The sequence below is a fragment of the Halichoerus grypus genome, chromosome 1 (assembly GCF_964656455.1).
Source record: "Halichoerus grypus chromosome 1, mHalGry1.hap1.1, whole genome shotgun sequence".
Lineage (NCBI taxonomy): Eukaryota > Metazoa > Chordata > Mammalia > Carnivora > Phocidae > Halichoerus > Halichoerus grypus.
This window is the reverse complement of record NC_135712.1, coordinates 94356764-94382141: the sequence shown is the minus strand read 5'-3', so window position 1 is coordinate 94382141 and position 25378 is coordinate 94356764. Positions and strand designations below refer to the sequence as shown.

Genomic DNA, 25378 nt, shown 5'->3' with positions numbered 1-25378 from the left:
CACAGTGTCTCCCCCTAACCTCCTCTTTTTAAATACATATGACCAGGGAAGTTAAGGCACTTCCCCAAGTTCAGAAAGCTTGTTGAAATTTAAGTTACTGCTACAGAAATGTACGCTATTCATATTTAATGGAACTATTTTTCAGCTTATGGGAGATCAGGTATCAGCAATGTACCCCATCACTTTCCCATGTAAAAAAAAAATGAGTATAATTTAATATTTAGATTTTTCAGGGCAAATAAATAAATAAACAAAACAATGTTGGGTGTGACAGATGCACATAGTTAAAATCTTAAAAACAGTCGTATTATCATCATTAACCATTTTATACAGCCAATCTCTTAACCACTTTTATCAAAGAATGATGAATACATGTTTTGCACAGACATAAATTATTAGTTTCCAGATACACTGCCAACTTGCTAGCTTGAATGGATTGAAACTGTTATTTTTTAAAAATGAAAGAAAAAGTAAAAGAACAAAAGAATGCATGGATGAAAACCAAACGTAACAAAGCCAACATGATTAAGAAAGCCTATTTGTTAATTATGCTTTCAAATGTGGCAGTTTATGGGGGATAAATTATTCATCAAAAGTAGCCCCGATAGGAGTTGAGGGGGGAAGTTAAATGACTCAGTCTTCTTACGTCTGTGCTGTTTGGACATGTTGAAGCCAGATGTCGCAGCTATATGCAGGCTCACAAATCCCCAAGTAAGGGCTAGAAAATCTGAAAAGGCATCTCAGAACCCAAATGGTGGTTTCTGTTCAACATTTCTTATTTGTATCATGTAAATGTCGTTATCAAAATGTAAGACGGTGACTCTCTTACTCGTTCTTACTACTGTGTATTTCTGACCATCTGCTCATCTCCTTCCCTCCCTCCAATCTCTCTGTGTCTCTTTTACACACGCGTGCACACACACACACACACAAATGGGCAAGCAGAGGAAAAGATACATCCAATTGCACAAAGTCATAGCTCTTATCAGACTTCTTAGAAGATGGGAAGGGCCATGTAATAGCAGATCTCCTCTCCTTTTTCCCCTAAATAAGGTGAAGAGCAGAATTGTCCATAAAATTTTATTATCTGGGGAAATAATGTTTATTTGAAGCTTGGCTTAATGTAAAAACTACCTAAAACAATTGTTTGACTTTTAATAGCATCAAAAAATAAAGGACTCTATAACAATAATACTGGTGTGATGAAAAGTAATAGAGCTTTCTCATTAATTTCATTTGACGTTAAAATTGACTACACAACATCCTAGTTGAATAGGCTTTTGGATAGTTGTGTTCAAAAAAATCTAGTTCTCAATATCAGGTATTTAATTATAACTTAGAGATAAGAAAAATTAAATCTGGTAATTTTGGTAGAATAATGTTTCATTAACATCACATAAAATGTAAATACTAGATAAGTATTAATTATTATTATCAGCAGCATTAAAAGTTTTTCTTTAGGGATTAAGCCATATACGCTTGATGTTGATGATGACAAGTGGTAAGCAGGGCACCAGGTCACTAAAAACAAGGATAATCGTACCCACTGAAACAAGCATGCCGGAATTAAATGAATATCCACCTGAGAGCCTATAGTAGTGACAGAATCATATCAAGAAGTTTCAACTGCTTTCTAGGTAAAAGATATTTAAATGATATTCAATAGGTATTTTATATATAGATATGTACATATATACACACAAATGTGTGTGTATATATATGTGTGTGTATGTATACACACACACACACACACAGGTACATATAGTTACGTTATCTGTAATATACACATGATATATAAGAGTAGCCACTACTGAATCAACTGAATCCCTGTGGTGGCTTTCCTTTCTGCTTGGCAAGTTTTGATAAAATATTCTAATTAGTTATCAAGAGAAGCAGAACAGAACGGTGGTAAAAGCATGGGCTCTGGAACGAGATGGCCCAGGTGGAATTCCATTTATTAATCACTTATGTGGCCTCTAGCACGTCATTTAACCTGTGATATCGTCCTTCCTTCACTGATAAAATTACATAGTAATAGTCGCTGCCTCATAGGGCTACTACGATAGTTAAATTAGTTCATACACGGAAAGCGCTTAGAAGAGCATTTGGTATTTAATCTGCACCAAAGAAATGCCAGCCACCGTTGGTAGGAGTTACAGTAGTGTCACGAAAGTGAGCACAGCAAATCTCTTCGGAACACGCTGATTTCAGAAATCAGAGAGTTTGAAAAGCTTTACCTCTCCTCTGTGTTCCTGGGAGACTGGCTGCTGTGGTTGCTATTCCCAATGAAATTGCGGATTTCTGTGAAGTAAGCATCTTCTTTGTCATCGAGAATCGCGCCTGTACTTTCCAGTTCGGAATGAGGCGACGACGTTGCCGTACCTGAGGGGAGAGAGCCTCTTGAGAAAAAGACGGCCACTGAGAGGGCAACTTTTTTTTTTTACCTTTTTTTTATTGTTATGTTAATCCCCATACATTACATCATTAGTTTTAGATGTAGTGTTCCATGATTCATTGTTTGTGCATAACACCCAGTGCGAGAGGGCAACTTATTTTGAAGCTCGTTCCTTCTTCATTTGATCGGTGTTTCCTAAAACAGGCTCTTCTGAATATTAATAATGGTAACTTCAGGAGGCCAGTGTCTTCCCAAATTACCGCATGCATGCTGACTCAAGTCCCTTGGGGAATATTTTGAACCACTGAAGTCATGAGGTACAGTCTCCCAAAGATGTTTCGCCCACAGCTTCCTCCCACTGCCACTGTGACATGAGAACATTTTCATTCACATAACGAGGATATAGTGTGAGGCAAATTATAAAGAAGTCTTAAATAGATTCTGCCAGAAGAAACTGTATACTCAGTCCTGGTTGCAGTCAATCTGTATTTATTGCTCCTGTGCTAAAGCACCTTACCGAATAAAGACTGAGAACATACCAAAAACTCTGTATTCTCATTTGGTGGGTGAGGCAGTCAGTAGACTCAACACACCAGCCCAGAGACTGAGGTGGGACAGCATTAAAAGGACAATATGGGATCTGCTGATGATAGGATGATCTTCAGCTTCCTTACCTATAAAATCAGAATCAGAATGCCTTCTCACAGGATGGTGGTGAGGTTTTTATAAATTTACACAACTACAGAGACCTAATATGTGGTCAAATGTATACCAACACTCGCTTCATGCTGTTTCCCTTTCCCACAAGATATCTACAATCTAACAGTTCATCCTAATAGTCTATAGATGAACAAAATAAGAGGGGAAAACATCTCTCAGCTGCATAAAGTTATAATCTGGGTCAACAAATAAGTATTGAACTTGGACATTTTCATTTTTAACTCATTTAAGTATTTTCCAAAATACTTTTCATCAGGGGCTCCTGGGTGGCTCAGTCGGTTAAGCAGCCAACTCTCGATTTCAGCTCAGGTCATGATCTTGGGGTCCTGGGATGGAGCCCCACATCGGGCTCTTTGCTCAGTGGGGAGTCTGCTTGAGATTCTCTCTCTCCCTCTTCCACTCCCTCTCCTCCGCCCTCTCTCTTTCTCTGGAATAAATAAATAAATCCTTAAAAGAACAAAACAAAAACTAAATATGTTTGATTAGAAAAATTATGGGATTATGCCGTAAGGGTGCACGTGGTTGGAAAGTGTGGCCAAATTAGACTTTGATTGCTTTATACCTCTGTCTCTAAAATCTGGTATCTTTAAACCATAATCATTTGACTTTTGGCTTAGAGGGAAATGAACAGTAATATAATTCTATGTAGTAACCCCCCAAGGTCGTAAGCCATGTGCCTGTGTACGGGGGAGGAAGGACTAATAATAAAATAATTTCCTTAAGTAAAATAGCTACTTTGTACAACTTCAACTTTTCCCTGTTTTTAAAATCTGTTTTCCTGAACCCCATGCTTGCTCCTTCCCTTGCCCCCAAGTCATTTTCCTGATTCTCTTGAAACAATTTATGGCTGCACAGTGTGGCTCCAAACACATAGGCCAGTTGGCAAATATTAATTAATGATTTATTATCTAACTTTTAGAAGCCAAAGGCAAGAAAAACTACCATCTCTTCTGCTAACTATGTGCTGGCAGATCTGAGTTAAGGGAAGGTTAGTTTTAGTTGTTGTTGTTGTTGTTGTTTTCTTTTGCCACTTTTAACTCAATTCTACATCAGAATTTGTGACCCAAACCACACACCACTATCATTTGCTATGGGTTGTTCTGATCATGTCAACAATCTTCTATCACTAATCTCTGAAAAGTTACCCTGGGGATATTCTCTGAACTGTAGGACCTCTGCAAAAACAGCCATGGTTTCTAAGTTAATATTCAGAGCATGATATTCTGGGGCTGCCACTTTGGAACTCCTGCCTGCCTGGAGGCCCCATTCTGTACCAATATGTGGAAAGATTGTTCCCTGCAATTTAGGAAATCCTGATTCATAAGTCTCGTATGAGACTGGGTCATGGTTCTCTTTGTTTGAGATTACCGATTGAGATGAATCCAGGAGAATAAGAAACAATCCAAATAAGGCCCTGAGTTGTATATTATTCAACAATCACATCATTCTGTAATCTAAAGGGAAACACGCTGCAAAATTTAGGATCTGTTTCTGGTGTCAAAGTGGAAGGAGAGAAGAAAGATCACAATTATCTCTTTTCTTAAAAGTAGAGTTGCCGTACAATATTATTCACGATTATCTTAGCCATCTTCTTCCTCATAACGCAACTGATTACCTACCAGACATGTTCCCATTCTCATGTTTCTTTAGATGTCTGTCTAAGTTGGTTTGTTGACCAAAACACCTATCACATAAGTGACACTTAAAGGGCTTCTCCTTATTGTGGATGTTACGAACATGCCTCTGCAAGTTGGAAGAGATGCTAAAGGATCTGTCACAGTATTTGCATCTGAAAAATAAACACAGAGAAAATATTTGCAAGCAAATCGAAAAATATTTCTCAAGACTAGTAAGCCAGATATCCAAAATTATCACCCATAAAATATTTTAGAGAAAAGGCAGAGGAGGCAAGAATACTATTCACACAGCCAAGATTTCAATTCCAACAGACTCTGATTCCATTAAAGATTTTCATGACTTTATGAAAAACCATAGTAAAATATTGACCATTTGATTGGTCCCAAATTTATTAGAGTCATCAGTTTTTATGTTTTTGATAAACTTCACAAAATTAAGGACATTAAGAAATAGTAGCATGGTTTTACCTTCTGCTTAGGACAATACCAATAAATCCTTTGTAAACAAACTTGAAACAAATTCATGTATTCTTCAAATAAAGTAAAAAGATCATTCTTAAATTCAAAACTGCAGAGTCTGATTAAACAATTTCTTAGTAAATTCACTTCCTCAATTGATAATCCTAAAGAAACTTCCATTATCTTCTCAAAAAGAGCAGTAAAGATTCCAAACCTTTAAAACTGAGGCAATGTGAATAGTTTATCTCGATATCGAAGATACTGATTTTCATACTCTGTAGTGATTACAAGCCCCCAGAACCTTTACTCTAAAAACCTTTAAACTGTGTTTTTTTAAGAATTTATTTATTTATTTATTTATTTATTTATTTATTTGAGAGAGAGAGTGTGCATGGGAAGGGGCAGAGGGAGAGGGAGAAAGAGAGAAGCAGAACGTGGAGTCTGCTGCAGGGTTCAATCCCAGGACCATGGGATCATGACCAGAGTGGAAACCAAGAATCAGATGCTTAACCAACTGAGCTACCCAGGCATCCCCACCTTTAAACTGTTAAAAAAGAAAGTAAGAGTAGCACTAAATTATCCTTTTGGAATAAAATAAAGGTCTTCATTAATCTCTGCTTTTCCTATTCCCCTCAATTTTCCATTTCTGTCCTTACAGAGTTTGTGGCATTTCTGAACCAGGTCGGTTTTCCAGGAAAATACCTATTATTGGTTGGCTAATTGTTTCTGCCTTCCATGTGATTAAAAAAAAAAAAAAAATCATAAGGTATTTTGAAGTTCTCCTTTATTCATAAATAAAAATGTAACCCCTCACTGCCTACTCCTCAGCTCTTATGGATAAAGTAGAAAAGTGGCAATTTATGGGGTATTCTCCTTTGGCATTTTAAAGTAAAGATTACATTATTTGTTTGTGTGGTTTTTTTTATATGTGTGTTGCTTGAAAAAAAAAACAAAAACAACATGAGCTTTCTCTAGATGACTTTTAAGTGAAAATTTTTAACCTAGCAGCCAGACAATCTTTAACTTATTCTTCCATATGTGAAGGGCCCTTCTCCTCCCACTTCTGAATGTAGACTCAGTGGTTCGAGTGCTCTACATCAGAAATCACCCCATTCCACTCGAAGTGTTTGGGTTTCTACGGCTGTCTCTATGTGATGCCAGAAGTCTAGCTAGTTCAGTGGGGAAAATAAATCTGTTAAACTAGTTACTTTGGCATAGTATCAATAAACCGACTCAAAGACTGATTTAATTTTTCCCCCTTAAAAAACTGCGCTGGCATGATGAGGCTCCTCAACTTTCCTCACTTACAGTATTAATTTAAAAGTGCGTGAAACCCCATATTCATTGTAGTTGTAGTGTTTTAGCCTCTGCTTTTGAAAAAAAAATATATATGAGTCATGACCTTCTCTGTAATAACTCTGTTGACTCCCAAGGCCTACTACAATGAGAATAATGATACAATTAGCACAATTGTGTTGTACTGAGCAGAACAACCTAGAAAACGCTGCTAGAGAAAACTCCCATCAAACATTTTTCACTCAAAACATTTTCTACATACATCATGAATTAGAGAGATTTTGTCTTTGACATGCTTCCAGCTTTCTGCTTGTATGCAAAGGGGCTTTTCCAAGTCTAATAGACATCATCTACTCTAATAGCGATAAAATCGGCCAATAAGAACATTCTACATAATAATCATCTATTATTTTGTATCTTTCCCCTGCTAATATACTGGCCAAAAGTTTTGAGTGCTCCTGAATAAAAAAATCATTGCACTCTGCTCCAATAAGTTAGTGGGTAGTTACGAGCCTAAGTTTCAAAAATTCTTTATATTAATACATACATCATGAACAATACACTCATTAAGAATTTGGATGTAAACACAGCGGTCATGGGAGCCTTTGAGATCATGGTGTGAGATAAAAACTCTGACATGGCAGGTCCAAGTCTGGGTTTTAATTCTGGATCTTTTAATACCAGGCTTTACAGAAGGCAATTAACATCTGTGCATCTGAATTTCTTCACTTGTAAAACAGAGGAGCTAGACAAATAATTGTTTAAGATCTCTAGCTATGCCAAAATTCTGGCCTGTGTTTTTAAAAATACACATACCATTTATGGGGTAGAATAAAACCACTGAATTCAAGTACAGAGCAAAATGAGCATGATATAGTTGCATACCAGATCCTTGGTCATAATAAAATGTAAGTGCTGAAATCTTTCTTTCACTGAAGCAAAATTCCTGGGATCTGAAATTTTTCTCAAAAAGGGAAATCGCCTAACAACTTCCATTTTTATACCTCTCTGAGACTTACTATACAAAGTCTATTCTATTACATACAAAGTATCACTTCTGACTAGTAATTTATAAAACATGTAGGAAAGCAAAGAATTTAAGAAAACCCTCTATTATTTTCTGAGTTTAAGTCCCTCCAGTTTTCTCTTAAAATTTCAATTCTCTTCAAATGAGCATTCATTGGTCTGCCCATTTTCTTTTTCTTATATGGAAGAAAGTCTTTGAAACCTGAAAAATAATTGATTTTAATAGAAAAAGTGAGCATGCAGACAAAAATAATTTTACGCATATGCAATGCATAAGAATTTCAAAGCAGAATGAAATTACGATGTGACTTAAGATAAATAACATGTTTTCTTTAAAAAAAATTTATGAACACCTAGCACTATGTGCAAAGCATTGCACATAAAACAATGTAGATTATATTTTAAAACTGAAGAGGATCTTGATAATTTTCATTCTTTAGTAAACAATAATATTAAAGGTAGACACATGTCCCACGTGTCATGTGGCTGATCTCGACACCTAACAGAATAAGCTAAGAGGTAGTTTAGAAATCGTTGCTAGAATTGCCCCTCTTCCTATAATATATTCTATTTTACCTCTTCTCCTCCTAGTTCCTCAACGTCTTCCTCCTCTCCAGGTTTAAGGTTTATTCCTTAAACCTCCTAATGGGACCTGGGGACACCGACTTAGCTATCCTAGGGAAATAAAGTTAACACACAGCTTGTCAACTCCTAACAGAGATTTAAGGCTTGAGAAAGGAAGGCTGCAATGTTCTGATTACTGTCAATTAACATAGCACTAATTATTGAGAAGAGAGCACATTAAAATAATTTTTAAAATGGGGCGCCTGGGTGGCTCAGTCGGTTAAGAATCTGACTCTTGATTTCAGCTCAGGTCACGATCTCAGGGTGGTGAAAATGAGCCCCGTGGCGGGCTCTGCTCTGGGCATGGAACCTGCTTAAGATTTTCTCTGTCTCTCCCTCTGCCCCTCCCCACCCCACTCTCTCTCTCTCTAAAACAATGATAACAATAGTAATTTTAAAAATAGCTAACATTTCTTAAATGCTTATTCTATCCTAGATCCTGCTAGACCTTTTAAACTGAGATGTCAGAAGCCTTGATTTAAAAAATTAGAACTCTTATATTTTTTATCCTAGCCATCAGTCAATTCTTCTTTGACTCAAAATTGCAAGGACATACATTCAGACATGCACAAAAGTAGCCTCCTTTAAAATTGTGGCAATACATCCACTCTAACTACTATAAAATTTACCAAGGTATTTAGTAAAAATCATTGTCAAACCTGTAAGGCTGCTCTCCTGTGTGGGTTCTCAAGTGCCGTGTTAAGTTCGCAGACCTTGGAAAAATCTTGCCACAGTATCTGTTATGAAAGATGTTTATAAGAGAAAGTCAGCACAATCGACTTTATTTCACTCAAGCCGCATAGAAGCCAGATGCTGATTCTTGATTTAATTAATCTTGCATGGAACTCACATGTCTTTGGTATTTAAAATTTGCAACAAAGCCATTCTACAGATATAAATAACTCCATGAATAAAGGCTGCATTATGAGATCTGCTTGAATTTGCTCATGCATAAGCAAGCAGTTTATGAAAATAGACTTTAGTTTTGATGACCCCCCCATACGCCTCTTTTATTAACTCTGTATCTTTATAGTCGCAAAACTGAACCAGACAAGGGGATAAAAAAATGACAAGAGTCTGTGATTCTGGGTTGATGTAAACAGATTTCAAATGTTTCAACTCATTTTACATGTTAGCCGCGGTTGACAACTCTGTACATTGAGCGGTATCAGATCAGACAAGATTCGAAGACCTCATCCATCAAGGTATGTTCCTATAAAAGCTTTTCTGGAAAGAAAGTGACACATTTTCCAAAGAGCAGATAAATTGATATGCCTGAGTCAGATGCCACAAATTTCTGAGGACAATTCAGAAATTATAAGCACAATTTATTGAAAAGAGGAAAAAAAACAAGCTTTACTGTAATACTGATGGGTAACAAGAAACTTATTAACTAGCTTTCTTCACTTATCGACCTTATTCGTCCTTTGTTAGTGGCCTTATTCTTCAATGCCATGACAATTAATAAATGTATGCTCGAAGACAGTAGTATTATACCTTCGGATGAAAATAATTAACTGTGAAAAAAAATTCATAAATATCAAAGTAAAACAAGTATTTGGACTGTTTCCAACCTCATTTATCACAACCAAATGGCCTGTGTTAAAATTCCCATTTAATAATAATTTTTTAAAACCACTATTTTTGTATCTCCCTAAATAAAGAGTACTTTGAAGTGCTGGAGATCTATCATGGTCACGATTAATCATCCAATCAAGAATAATTTCCAAAACAAACAGCAGGGTTTTTGCAATCAGAGGGGAGACTTGGGGAAAGCGGGCCGTCATGGGCCCTGCGGTCACCTGCAGGTGTAGCGTTCTTTCCCTTTCCGCAGGAGGTTCTCCGGCAGGGCATTGGGAGGTGCTCTGAAGTTGAACATGGAGGGAACTGACTGCAGAAGTTCACTGGCCTCCGGTTTCAGGGCACTGAAGCTCTCTAGCTTCTCCGCCATGTTTTCAATAGCTGACATCTGAAAGGCAAGAGCACAAGACCATGAAGGACCAGTCTGACGTCTGTTCTTCCGTAATAATCTCTAGAAAACCAAGAAATCGTTAAGAAAAGGGAAGCATCAAATCTGCTGAATGCGGTGGACTGGAGAAAAAGGGTGTAGTGTCCCAATATGTGACAGATAACAAGAGGACTCGTTGATTTAGGAAATAACAAAGGTAGAACCATGCTTATAGAATGCTGGGTGAACTTCTTCAAAAGACCTTGGTTAGGCCATTTTGTCATAATTTGATATAGAACTGAGCAATGAAATACATGAGTGATAATAAAGCTTTTTTATTAAATTAAGAAACAACATTCGTATTACGTTATGGACATCAATAGTACACTGGACCTTATAGGGAAAGGTCCTGCATGCCTTGCCTCGGTAATAAAAACCATAGGAAGCATGGCATCCCACGAAAAGAATTCACAGCACAAAACACATCAAGTGTTCCAAAGTTACAGCTTAAGCCAAATGTGTAGTGCAGAAAGAAAAAAATTAATGTGTAAGAGGTGTTTTGCCTAAGACTAGGTTAACTTAATATCTGGATATACTACAGTTTTAAGTGGGATCATATACAAGGAATTTTGATGAAATATTAATTTGTTCTGAACAAAGACTGAGTTGAAATGACAGCTCATGATATATCATCGTGACTTCACGTAATAATAACTTGGCACGGGCGTTATAAAGGGAGTAGTTAGCTTAACCACACTCTTGGAGAAATAATCTTAAAAAACTATCCTGCCTAATTCTTCCCTCAAACAACCTAATTTATTTTGCTTATAATCTTCAAGTTTCTGTCCATCTGCCCATATAACTGACAGTCACAATCGGAGGGTGGCATTTACTTTGAAAGGCAGCTTGATCCTTACTGTCCTCAGTTAGAAGGACTCTCCCCTTTCCTTCAACCCTCCCAAAAGGTTAAGTTTCCTTAGTGTTCATATTTTATTTGGAAGCTGCTTACTACTGAATTTTTAAGTAGAAAAGCAAACTCTCAGGCCATCCTGTTAAATCAACTCACCCATTATTTATTTGGTTCTCAGGCACTATGCCACTGGAGAGCTCAGAAAGCTGTTAAAAAGGTGTTTGCACTCTATATGCACTCTGTGTGTTTCTCAAAGAGCTGGGGTGTTAGACCAGGAGACTCCATGCAAGGACAAGAATGGTAACTGCACATTCAAACAACTGTTTAACCCAAGAGGATGATTCTTTCACTGATGGATGGCAGGACCGAATTGAAGGCCTAATTTATGAGCTCAGGATAGAAAGAAAAGGCAACCCTTCCCACACAAAAGGAAAAGTGACAAAATCTCTATTCCATGGCCGTGCAGCTGGACAGAATACCAGTGACTCCTTACGGCGAAGCAAAATCTTAACAGAATGGCCGGACGATGAACGATGATTCTTTTCTTACAAAGGGAATAGTGTATGCTCGATCCTTCAAATGACTATTCATGTTGTAGTTAGCTCTCTCTTTTCCCTTTATCCCGGAGCCTGCCCTCTCATTTCATGCCCGGACTCCTAATGCTAGCTACAAATTGCAACGTACAGGGTACCACTGCCAATTTGCCAAATGTCTTTCATCAAAGACGGTGCAAAAAAATCTCAGAGGAAAGTCAAGATACATTTACTTGTCAGACGACAAATGTGAACGCATTGGGAGGCGGTAGGGGCTCTAAGCTCAGGGGTTTGATTCATAATCACTCAGCTGCTAAAACATTCTCCACAGATGCAAGTGGACAGCACATTTGTCACTATGAAGGATTTTGACACATACTGATCACAGGGCAGAGATATGGAATGATGATGCTGCTCAGAGAGGTTGGCGGAAACTCTGTCCCTGCAGAATATGGTCATTATCCCCCTCTAGCCGGAGCATTAGCATTTTCATCTTACTTTGGGTTTTATTTATTAAAAATCAATCCGGAAATATTTTATGATACTATTTTATTTGCATTTATTCCTCTTAATTGTTTCTTGCAGAAAATCATTTTGATATTCCACCCTCCACGGAATAAATTGTCTGAGTGGAAAATGACCCCTGGCCTTCAAGCTGATTAGCAGAAACAAGCAAGGGTCAGGGTCACGATCGCATATATTTATTGGGAAGAATAGTAAGTGCATGGGTGATGATTATTAATGTTTTATTTATGTACATTTAATATTTGAGTAAAGTTTCATTATCTAGTGGTTTTAAATCATTTGAGTGTCCGCCCGGCTGACACACTCAGATTCCTGTGGTGATATATCTTCTAGAAACACTTTGCCTTTTATATGGAAAATAGCTTACTCATGACTATTCTTCTCGGCTTTCATCTCTAGCACATATAAACTACAAGTCCTTGAAGTTATTTAAGAGCAATGGGCTGTTAAGGACTGTATCTTGCTTTAGTAGGTGCCTAACACCTCCTTTTGAAGAAAGATCGCTGTGATTACGTTATCTCAGACTATTCCGATTTGGGGAAACTATCAAGAAACAAGAAAATACACTATGGGCTTGATGACTAAACAATGACATTCTTAAAGATAATAGGAAAAAGAATAGGGGTGACCCGAATGCTTCTCTTAAAAGCCACCCCCACCTTTGGCTTCCAGTGTCAAAGGAAAAGAGGATTAAATAGGAGTGGGGAAAAGGGAGAGAAGGAAGATGGGAAGTGAGCCGAGGGTAGTTATTAACACCACACACACACACAAACACACACACACACACCCCACTTTCTGTCCAGCTAGCAACCACCGAACATAAAAGCCACCAGCGAATTCTTCCTTTCATCTTCATAAGATTTGCTCTCATAGCACTTGACCTCAGTTGAAAAGAATAAGTTTCCCCATTAGGACAGATAGAAGTGACTTAGACATCTGCCAGTTGGGTAGGTTAGCAATTCTATGACCAACATCGGTCTGCCTCTGTCTTGGATTAAGGTGTTGGATTAAGATGAGCTTCATCTGGTGCATGGGTCAAAACCCTAACTTTCTCACTCTGTGGGCTGACTCGTATGATGCTCTTCCTGAAATAACATGCCTTTTACAAGAGAAGTAGCAAGTTTTGACATTCATTTTAAAGTCTGGCTTGGAATTTTAAAAATCAACATGAATTGGGATCAATGGAACAGAATCTAGCTACATATATATTTCAATTATGAAAAAATGAAGAGGGCAATGTGTACTACTATAAAAAAGAAATTTGCTGAGAATGGGGAAAATAAAGGAGGAAATATTAGATCATATATTTTAGAAGTGCATTGCCCTGTGTCCTATTAATGTCATAGGCTAATCTCTGACCAGTAAATGACAGGTTTTTTTTTATATGGAACAGTAATTTTTATTTATATATATAATAGTTGTTGATGGTATCTGCAGCCAGATGTCTGGAAGAGGAAGTCATTGCACCCCCTTTCAGTCCCCAGGAGGCTATTAACTTTATACTGACGCAAACTAATATTTAGACAGAATTCCCTAGATCCTACCAAAAAATGTAGCTATCTCCCTAGTCAAATAAACTTAGTATTTTTAAAAACATTTCAGCAGGCAAGATATCATCAACTGGGTCCTAAGCACTTAGCTTAACATTTATTATCTGGCAGCCAATAATTGATGACATAAAGAAGTTTCTCATTAAAACCATTAAAGTGACAATCTGATTATATGAAATGATATGTCCAATGGCACCATGAATTATGTGACCTAATGTTTTACAAATTAGATTACACATGCCTTTATCATAAAACAACTAACTTTTCATAAATAACTTATGATGGGAAAGTTTGTAGATTTGGTGGTTTTCTATATTTATTCACTTGATAATCTTGAGAATTCTCAAAATTGTGGCCATTTGGGGGAGAAGCAAGTATTCATAGTTTATGGCTATCTCATTCCATGTATCACATTCAGCAGTCATGATTATGAAATCCATTAGAATCTGTTTACCACTAAAATGACAAACTTTAATATTTTAGTAGTTCCCACTAATATCTATGTTTTATAATACAAATATAAATCGTAGCTCTGAAAACCCTATGATTTAGGGAATGGAAGTGTTTCCAAAGCATTGCAACGTCAGTTTCTATACCATTGTATTATCGGGAAAGGGAGTCTAACTTAAAATCTGAACTGGCTTTGTAAACTGGTAGAACCGTCGGGCATTTATGCAGCGGACAGCACCTTTTGGATGAAGCAGCCAACCACACAGATACTGTCAAGTAATACTGCACCTTAGAAAGGAGGAGGACCCCGAGGCACGCTACTCAGGATGGACCTCCGCCGGGGAAGACAGAAGAGGAACACTGGAAATAGAGGCCCGGGTGATCGAAGCACAGCCCCATCAGCTGTACGACTTTGTCTAAGAAAGCCTTAGTCCCTCTCTCCCTCTCTCTTCTCTTATACTTTTGAAATAAATAAACTTAATCCTTAAACGTCTATCAAAATGAAAAAAATCACAATTCATCACATACTCCACAGAAGAAATAAAATGGAGGAATTTCTGGTAAAGAAAATCTAATGTCAGATAGAGGAAACAGGTAAGTGCTAAAGTGTTCTGACTTAAAATAATTTATATATAATTATATGGTGACCAAAAAAACTGAACTATATTCCCAGATTTTACCCCTATCTTAGAATCAGAATAATTTTGAGTAAAGAAGAGAATGAAGAAGTAGAAGTACATATAATCAGAGGAAATTTTGTAATATATGTTATTTATATGTATTTCCATCGACCCTAGGTTTATTTGAGAGTGAAAACTAAATAAGCAAGACAGAGGATCATAGGGGAAGGGAAGGAAAAATGAAACAAGATGAAACCAGAGAAGGAGACAAACAATAAGAGACTCTTAATCTCAGGAAACAAACTGAGAGTTGCTGGAGTGGTGGGGGGGTGGGATCGGGATGGGGAGGCTGGTGATGGACATTGGGGAGGGTATGTGCTATGGTGAGAGCTGTGAATTATGTAAGACTGATGAATCACAGACCTGTACCCCTGAAACAAATAATACATTATATGTTAATAAAAAAATTTTTAAAAAACTAAATAAGCAGTCTTCTTTGTATCTTGAACAAAAAATAAAGCTGTCCCCTAGTATCATTACCTGACAACTGACTGAATCTGGAAATAGGAACTGAAAGTTGAGGAAGTGAGACCCAAGGCTGAAAGATTCATTCACTAGTTAGATATGGATTTCTAAACATTTAAGTCTTATTACTCCAAATAGCCAGAACCAAGTTCTGCCCTGGGATATACGGATGTGAATTCCAATGTCAGCTTGTATCTACATGTAAGTTCAGGTTTTAACCTTCTGAAGGCTTTATCAAAAGCATCTTTAACATGCTGATACAGCCTCCCCCAAATAATGGTTGTGACCCATTTCGAAGGCTCTTTTAACAACATACTCCCAAGCGCCGAGAAAGAGTTCTACATCAAGGTATAATTACATGGAATGGGTCAAATTTATAAAATAAACTTCTTTCTGTAAACAATTTATAGCACACTAAATGCCCAATTAAAACGGAAAAGTATTTTGCAGCTTGACAAAGCTGGAAGGCGATCTGCTGAAGCCATGTCATGTAATGGAAAGCCGCTCAGAATTCTTTATGTCTGCACAGCATTTTATAATATAAGTTGTTTTCCTTTTAATGCTACATTATTTTAGTCAAAAATATAAGTAGGAAACTTACCCAAGTTCTCTGATCAGGCAGTTGGAACTGGGAGCAAAATTGAAACAAAAACAAAAAATTACTTCTGTATCAGTATCTTTATTGCAATCTATCCTTTGAGAAATTAACATTTATACGGACTTCGTAATTTTTGCTTATCATGTAACTGTACCTTGAGTAAAGGCTCTGGAAATGAAAATTAAATGTTTTTATAACACTGCTGGATTTCCTCTATTTACTGAAATTAAATTTTAGAATCAAGGTTATAAACCAGAATGTTCTTTTTTCCAAGAAAGCTAAACACTGCCTACTACCAAATCTTAAATAGCAAAGTAGATAAATCCTTCTTTTTTTGTTTTTACTCACTGCAAAACAAGAGTCCTAAACCTTAATAAATAAAACTTCAGCAATTTCCAGCATAAAATCTAGTCTCTTGCATTTGTATAATATTAATAACAAAGAAAATAAGATATTTACTCAAACGTGAATCATTGAGTAACAAAAAGGTAATGTACTTGGAAATGCACTGCTTGACTTTTATTAGCTTGGGATTCAGACCATTAGTGGTCAAAACACATAAGGATATTAATTAAAAGAACTTCAAATATATAGTTACCAACGTCAACTTATGACAAGAATCACTGGGAGAAACTTCAGTGAGTTGGGAGCTCTTCCAGGAAGCACAAAGGTTGTATCCTCAAAATTATCATTTTGCTTGGTTAAAGGGGATACTTCTTGCTTTTATAAGTTATGGTATCTTTAATAAGGAAGACACATAGTTTTTAAGGATAAAACATTTATTGCCGAGGAAATCTAACAATAAGAAACACCTTGCTGAAAGCAAAATAGAAGATGAAGGACAAAAGACAAGTAATTTTCACATCAACATATAAAGGATAACTTGGAAAAAGACGAACTTTTTCCCAGTTCTTTGGTATATAGTAACAGGATAGTCAGACACTTTAAAAAGAAAAAAATAAAAATGACTGAATAAAGGACAGAAACAGAAGTAAAACAGAGTCTTTGTTGCAGATGTATACAAAGCCAAACATCTGGAAATAAAATGTATTAACAACCAAAAACATATTTAGAGTATAGGAAAATCAAACCAAGGAATAATAGCCAGTTTTACAACAGCATTAACTACCAAATGATTTCTATGGCAGTTCAAATGAGCCATCAATGTAAATGCAAAGTACCTAAAATGCAAAGTACCCAGTGAAATGGACATTCCAGAGATCACACATTCATACCATTCCCTCCATCTCACCTACTTGTGGCTGTCATTCCTTTTCAAAATTATAATCTAAACTAAGACCCCACAATTTTCAACCATGTATCCAGGAATAACCTCTATAGTACTTATTTCTACCTTATATTAAGCTAACTTATTTATAAAAGAAAAGTAGAAATCTAAGTAGTCCTCTAGTGGCCTGACACAGAAAGCATACTTCTGTAAAATTTGAACAAAGTGAGGAATTTAGACCCTGATAATGAAAAAAAAAAAAAAAAAAAGGCAATTATCTTTTACTTTTGTATGTGTTCCTATATCTTCTAGATATTTTTGACAAGACTTTTAAAAATATATATTATTATTCCAAGAGGCAGTGAGATGCCTGATAATCTTTCAATAAAACTGAATAAATATCTAAGTATCTATTGAGGTGTTCACCTTTTATTGATTAGGAAATGTGCCCAGGGGAGGGACATGCTGAGTAGAATACAAAAGCATACAAATATTATAAAATCAGGCTTGCCCAGAGAATACCACTACCAAGAATCCATATACCTATATCTATGTTTTCCCTGAAGCATTAAGAATATGTGGTCTCCTTTATTATGATGACGATATTATTATTATAACCCTGCGAAATACATAAGGAAAGTATTATTCCCATTTGGAAGACAAAGATACAGAAGCCCCAGTGCTCCAGTGTACTTTAAGTGGAAAATGAAGTAATGAATGGTCTTATCCAAGCATTTATTTAGCTACAAGATCATGGCCAGCCCCAGGAGCAGAGGCAAGGGCTTCCAGTTTGGCCTCTGCTCTGTGCCACTCTTACTGCCGGCCAATGAGGTAGTGCCAAGAACACAGTAAGCATCTTTCCAAGTACTGCTAGACCCGTGTATAGTCCTGCCAAAGAAGCTGGGTTCCGGGGACGGCAGGAGAGTATTTTACTGGCATTCCTTTACATTCAAAATGGAATACTTCTGCATTCACTAAAATTGAAAGCTATCCCTCATTTAGGTCCTCCCACTTGCCAGGCAGTTTGCGCCGTACCGGGTTAGGTACATGAACGCTAACCCGCACAGCTAACCAGGTAAGGCCGGAAGGGGTGTTCCCATCACGCTGATATCTGAGAAGGCTCAGAGAGATGAACTGCTGCTCAAAACCTAAGCATTTTTGCTAATAAGCAGGAGAGCCAGTCATAAAGCAGTCATTTCTGGCCCCAAATCCTGGCAGGTTGTCTTTGTTTGTGTTTGTTTGTTTATGGGAAAGTGGATCTTGGGGCTAGGATGGAATTGATGGAGTACTAGAAAGAACAGAAGAATTCTGCTGAGATTTTAGGACATTTGAGGCAGGTGTTCTGAAAGAACAGACTCTTGGGTCTGGAGGCTTGATGAAAAGGGGGTGGCCCAAGCTTCTCCCAGGTGACAGTTGTGATTTCACCTGTACCCCAGTGATCTATAGCCATTACACACGAAAACAGCCACGATGGTTAGAAAAATAATAAAATCTTTCTGTAGCAGTTGGTAAACAGCCTTTGCACCAAGAACCTTGAATGGTCTCCCTACCGTCCTGGCTGCATCTCAAAAGACCCTTCAGACAGCCCACCAGCCAGCAACTACAGCATTAATAGTCGGGGCAGCAAGGACTTCCAAGACCCTGCTCCAGAATGCCAGGAGTCCAGTCCGATTGGTCAGTATTCATGACATACAGGGTGTTAAATATTTCGATTAGCACTCTCGGGTCCTGTTCTAACAGCCACAATAGGCAGTCCCTTCCACCAAGACATGACCCTCTGGTGTGGGAAGGAAGCATACAGGCCTGTTTGCGGGGCTCTGCGGGGAGGACTGTTCTGCTCCCAGTATCATCTTTTGTGATCCTTCATTCACTTGGGAAATATCAAGAGATAGTAGATTTTCTTATTTGATTTGATTAAAAATAGGTACATACTCTAATACTTGCATGCACATGTGGAGTTATTGGGAGACAAAACTGCCCATCTTGTAGACTAGTGAATTCACTTTGGCTAGCTAGAAATCTGTGAATTTCAGAGAGAACAGAGAGGGGCCACCCAACTCCTTCATCTTACAGATAAGGAATTAAGCTCCAGGTAGGCCGAGTCACCTGAGGATCCTGAATCCCAGTCTTTTTCCCCCTCCGTTATACCGTGTCCTCATAGCACTTAATTTGGAAGTGGTTAGTTGCTAGATTTTAAAGATAATTAGAATATGAGAACAATTTGATTATTGTAACTAAACGTATATAACTATAATATGCCCATGAGCAGTTAGTGATAATTAGAAAGTAAGTTCTCAAGAAAGATAGACCTTTTGTGCACTGACACAAAATGCACGTTATGTTCAGCTTTATTAGCCCACGAGGCCTAAGAGTGCAATTTAAATCAACCTAAATGTAAACTATAAGTACCTGATGAACACTTACCTATTTTATAACGTGTTTCTTTTCCTTAAAGTAATTATGTAAATAATATCATTCCTTAGCCTTTCTATATAAAATGAATGCTAACTGGAACATTTCTAACTCCTTTAATATTAAATCATATAGTTTCTCACTTTGAAATAGAATTTTTGAGCAACGATAGATTTCTCCAGCTAACCAGAAGATGCACTTCCGCTCTCATACTCTGTTGCTCAGGACGTTGGGGAAGTACTTGAAAAACTGAAGAAGAGGTGGCAGAGGGGGAGGGGGCAGAAGGGCAGGGCGGGTCATATCCCCAGATAATTTAATTATCTCATAACATTCTTTAAGACAGCTTGCATAAAATTCTACCAATTTTATTAGAGGAGCATAATTTTTAGTTTGAATATGTTGAAAAGGAATAAATTAGTTCACTGATCTTAAGCATTTTCATAAAAATTTTGCTTACCATCTATAAAGACCAGAGCTTATATCTTTTAAAACAATTAGAAATAAAAAACAAAATATCAGGTAAAAAAACACATTTAAGATGTTTATATATTTGGTCTTTCAATAGAATTCTCCGCATGTTGATTACTATGTAAACCAGTTTTTTAAAAATAACCAAATATGTAAGAACAGAGGGATGAACCAATTAGATGGCACTGCTCTGCATTCTCCTTGCAATGAGAAACTATATATATTTTGATAAATGGACACAGCTCCATTCAGCAAATTGCTCTGTGTATTGTGGTAAATTCTTGTGCAATTACAGAACTTCGCTGGAATGCCCAGTGGTCTCTAGATAAATTCCTTCACCCTCTATGGTAACAACTTGTCAGGTAGACTCATTTCCTGTTTTTTATCTAAGCACTAAAGGAACTTGAAGGACCTTCATGAGTTTGGGACGAGTCAGAGTATGATCTATCTCTTACTAGCAGTAATTTTTAAACACAAAAGACAACTTCAGTATTTATTCTAACTGAATTTTGCTCACTCCAAAATACACTTTGGCTCAATAAGTAGTTAACAGCAGACAATAATTTAACACCCCGAAAACACGTTGTTTTTACACATATATTAATTTCTTTTTCTTTAAAGAGTCTGAGTTTTAGTTCTGCTAGAATTTCCTGTGTTCTTCTACACCAGCGTCATAGGAAATCCTAATGTTCTCAAGATTTCTTTCATTTCATTGCACCTGCTTTTCAGGATCAACAAGTTAGTTTACAAGCTTGAAGTCTCAAATTCAAAATACTTACTTGTGGGTGAAATAAGAATCCTGGAGAAGGTCTCAAGTATTTCTCTTTTAAAGCTTCAAGTGGGTCAGTTAGTTTTCTTTTCTCTACTCTGAAAGGTTAAAATTAGTTTTTGGAGATGAATCAGTCTCATATATCAATCACTATATAATTACTGACATTTCAAACAGCTAACAATAAAGCAAATGGTAGGTTTCTGGGAAGCACACTGATAAAAATATAAAGACATCTGTTCAGTTCTTGAAGAATACTCAGGGCACTTCTAGGCACTCAAAGAAAGAAGGTCCTATTTATAACGGCAAAATCCGATTGAATGACTAGTAATAACAGTAGTGAGGAAATATAAAAAATGAAGAGTCATGAAACCAGAGGGATTGGTCATACATTTGTACCTTTCCATTTCAAATGGAGACAAGAAGGCTGGATGATTTTTGAAATCATGAGGACAGAGTCCATTTTGAAAATTAAAGTCATTTTCTACCAAGAAAGTGTTCCCCTAGATATTCATTATGTTTCTCCCGTCCTTGCCAATGACAGCAGGAGAGTTTCTAAGCGTACTCTGCACGCTGCCACCTACTCTTTGAAGTATAGGTGTCTTCTTTTGGATGGCAAAAGGGGGTGGAGGGAAAAGGAAGAGGAATTTTTGAAGATAGACAGAGACATATAAAACTTATCTACATATCCCTTCTGCCTTAGAAATGTTTGTCATTCTATTTACCATTAAGTGTACAGGAAATGAGATCGTGGATTAAATTAATTTCTTTCACCAACTGTTGGTAATTTTCTTTTAAGAACTGTTGAGTAAGTATGCTTTTAAAATAGAATCAAAATTAATACAAACAGCTACCACTTCTTGAAATTTTGTATATGCTATGTTTTGCATTTACTATTTCACTTATTGAACTAGGTCCTCTTATACCCATTTTATGGATTTAAAAAAAAGTCTGAGACATGGGAAAGCTGAGATTTCAACTCAGGTCTTACACTAAAACTGGTGTTTAGGTCTTTCATGACTTTGGTAAAATGACAGGCCTAGGCCCTTAATTCAGAGTGAAACACCAGAGAGGAGACCAAATTTCAACTAAGCAAGAGGAAGGTTAGGAGGTGAAGGAGAAGAGTGTAATGGATGTGTGGAGGGACTGAAAGCCCATTGCCACACGGAGGGTCTAAGAAAGAAAGTCTGAGGAATACTCTTCACAAAGGGCTGAGACGTATCACTGACTTGGAAACAACCTTCCTGGCAATGTGTGACATACAATCCACACACAAAATACTGAAGTGCTGTTTTCCCTTCTTTTCCCTTCTCTTATTGGGACTGCCACAGGAATCAAGACATAATAATTGAAAAAAAAAGTGCCCAAGCCTGATTACGACGGCTCAGATATTTTTGTATTGTCCTTTTTAATCCCCTTCCAGTGGGGTTAGCCCTCAACATAGTGGCAGGATTTCTTAGTTAATGTATTATAGATAATAGGAGGCAGAAAAGGAAGGAGTTTTTAGTGAAAAGGGTTTGCAGCTCTAGTTCCTATTAAGTAATAGGAATCAATAAATATCGTTGAATGAAAGAGTAGCACAAAATTGTTCATAAAAGACAATCAGGCAAAAATATGAAAATAGTCTCATCTTAAACAAGTCCAATAAACAATGATCCACACGTTCCATTATTTCTTGACAATGTTCAAGACTTGAGTGAGAAAGTAAATGTGAAAATGCTTGGTAATATTTAAAACCCATAATAAGCGTAATTACTATTACTCAATACTTTTAAAGAAAGCTGGTATTTAAAAACTAAGTCATTTTGAATTTCAAGTGAGTGTTACCCAATGCTGTCTAAGAGGCTTTTTATTAAGCATATATGTTTCCCCCAAAGAATTTTTGGATGCATCAAAGTAAACTGGATAATGAGCGTATGAACAGAGACACGTTTTTCAAAACCAACCATTCACATTATGCACAAGACATTTTTGTGACTAATATTTCATTTACTTTGGGCTCCTGGGAGATTTATTTAGCAACAGAATATGAACAGTACTTACTAAGGATGCGTTGGTAGGTTAACAAAGAGAAAACTCACGCTGTTCTATGTCCCATCTCATTTCAAATATCCTGACCCATTTAAGTCCCCACACATATTTGCATTAATCCTTCAGGAGCCTCATTCTTCTGCCACTTGACAACTTGCTTTAAATATGGCTTTCCCATATTTTCCACTTAAAAAATTGTGTTTAAAAATAAATTTATTGTCAAGGGAAAGAACTCAGTGGGCCTCATCCCAAACCCCAAATTCAGAGACATCCAAAAATAAGTCCAAACCTAATGAGTTGACCGTCTGAGTAAAAAATGAATTCACTAGATCAAACAACTTTACTCTCTGCCTTATAATAATAACAAAAATAATTTGTTACAAGCCATAGCTTTAGAATGTAAAAACTGCCCTCTGTTCACATGTCCACGTCGAATGGTCTCTTATCCTCCCTTACCTGTAAATCGGGTCCATAAAAAAAGGAGTGGGTCTAGCGTGCTGCAAGGAACTGTCCGATGCGGGTCTCGGTTCAATGTTGCTTCCTTTCTTTTCCCCAAACACGTGGTTTTTACGGGGCTCGGTCAGCTTTGTTCCACTGGCTCTACTCCTACTGCCCATACTTAGATCCAGGGGCTGGTCTTGGCTTGTGGCAGGTGTTGCTGGAGGCTTGGAGGGTCCTGGAGTCAAGGGCTTCTCGTCCTTTCGCTTAGTGGTGAGATCAAAGGGAGACTCAGAGCTTCCCTTCTGCAGTTTCTTGACTTCACTTGGTGATTGGGGTTCCATTTTCAAAGGTAACGATCTCAAGTCTCTATCAGGAAATGGGTACATTGATTGAGAGAATGCTGGAAAAAACGGGAGGGGAAACATGGAAGGATAAGGTAAAGCTCCAACTTTTTTGTCTTGCAGCCCCACCAGTCCTGTTGAACCAAAGTATTTTTCAGCAATAGAAGCAATAGCCTTTATAGAATCATTCACAGCTCCTGACACCGCAGTGTGCTCCTCTAAAGACGGTGGGAAAGTGGAATGATTGCTGTATTCTTTCCTATTATGTCCTGAAGCCAGATTCTGAAGAGGGCTTACTTTGTCTTTGAACATTTTACCATTTTCTTTAAATTTCTCTTTATCACTTTCAAGGTCACTTTCCAGATCAGAGCCCGAGGTTGTTTCCAGGTCACTGCCACTTGGTGTACTGACATCATCAAGGTCACTACTCTCTGACTGGTCACTCATTTTCTCAAGGGGCCTCTCTTCAGAGGACCCCTCGGGCTGGAGCTCCACTGGCTTATTGTCCCCTACAGGTGGGTGTTTAGATAGTGCCTTCAAAATATCCTGTGTAGCTGGCAGTATCTGAGGATGTGTCATGAGGGGACTTTGACTTTTGTTTGTCTGTTCAGTACTTGATAGTCCTTTAACAGGAGAACTAGCAGGTATCAAAGGAGGCCTGTGGTACAAGCCGGAAGGAAACAGACCAGGGAAGCTAAAAGAAAATCCAGGAGCTGTTGGAAAGGTAAGACCAGCGGGATGCCTATTGGCACCAAAATAGTCAGCAAGGCCCGGGTTGGCATGACTCATATTAACCATGGACGTTTTATCCATAGCGGGGGTTCCAGGAAGTGAAATGCCTTGGCCAAAAAATCCACCTGCCGCAAAATGGTTCTTGCCCTCACAAAACCTCCTGTGTTTATTTAAGGAAGACGTAGTGCTGAACATTTGTCCACAGTCTTTGCACTTGATTTGGGTTCTGCAATCAGCATGCATGCGCTTATGACGACAAAGGTTTGAAAACTGAGTATAGGATTTATGGCAGACCTCACCTGTGTGCAAACAACAAAAAAGAATCTCAGGCTTTATGGCAATTGCTGCTGAATTTAGCAAGTATCACAATTGGTTTACCCAAAATTTCAATTAGGAAGCCAGGAAAAGTTGTTGGAGGTACCAATCTGGGTGCTCCAAACACAGAAATCCCCATTTCACTAGATTCCAAAGCAAGGCATCCAACCTGACAAATGTCTTGAGGCAGCACAAATAGTTCATATATAAGCATATATAAAGATTTCTGTCATCCCCATTGCATATTTTGCATCGTATTTGTGTATTTAAGTATTTAAAGAAAAGTCCAGTTCCAGCATGCGTTGATTTCCCACCCAACGCCTACCCTAACAGAATCTTAAAAATTAAAGTCTTAAGCACAATACATAACAGGAACCCCTTTAAACTTTTAGACCACTCCAAGAATTCTAAGTCGGAGGCACCGACACAAAATAAAACAGCCTTTCCCTCGACTGGCAACTTTACCTTTATTCCCTCTCCCCTTGGGGAAAAAGCCTGTGACTGCTCTACCATTATTTAATTTGTGTTATATCATACGCTCTCATCATTCACACATCAAAGCCACACAACAATGCACATTGTGTATTCGGAGACATTTTTAACAATCATTTTCATGATTCGAGAAAGACTGACATAATTTACAATGGCTCTATTTTAAGCCTGCAAAGGAAACTAAATTGAATGTGGCCCATCCTGCATTGCTGGTTCCCATGAACTACGATCACGTCCTCTGACTTCCCCTCACACCAGCGGTTGTGCTAACCTTCCTGCATTTCTGAAACCCCCGTCCTTGGGAAATATGTCCACTCGTTGTCATATCTTCGC

The 25378-nt window shown here is 37.5% G+C and overlaps 1 protein-coding gene across 8 annotated transcripts in view; it reads right to left on the bottom strand.

The window, feature by feature from the left end:
- Positions 1 to 25378, bottom strand: part of MECOM (MDS1 and EVI1 complex locus) — a 535065-nt gene that overhangs the window by 7910 nt on the left and 501777 nt on the right. For 5 of the 8 annotated variants that reach the window (XM_078069479.1, XM_036118315.2, XM_036118316.2 and 2 more), the window contains 7 exons: positions 23181 to 24537; positions 20704 to 20791; positions 15820 to 15846; positions 9960 to 10126; positions 8817 to 8894; positions 4735 to 4904; positions 2238 to 2382 (listed from right to left, as the gene is read on the bottom strand). In XM_078069479.1, the coding sequence (XP_077925605.1) occupies positions 2238 to 2382; positions 4735 to 4904; positions 8817 to 8894; positions 9960 to 10126; positions 15820 to 15846; positions 20704 to 20791; positions 23181 to 24537 (2032 nt within the window). The remainder of the gene's footprint in view (positions 1 to 2237; positions 2383 to 4734; positions 4905 to 8816; positions 8895 to 9959; positions 10127 to 15819; positions 15847 to 20703; positions 20792 to 23180; positions 24538 to 25378) is intronic. The other 3 variants (XM_036118317.2, XM_036118318.2, XM_036118325.2) reach the window with 2 other exon arrangements.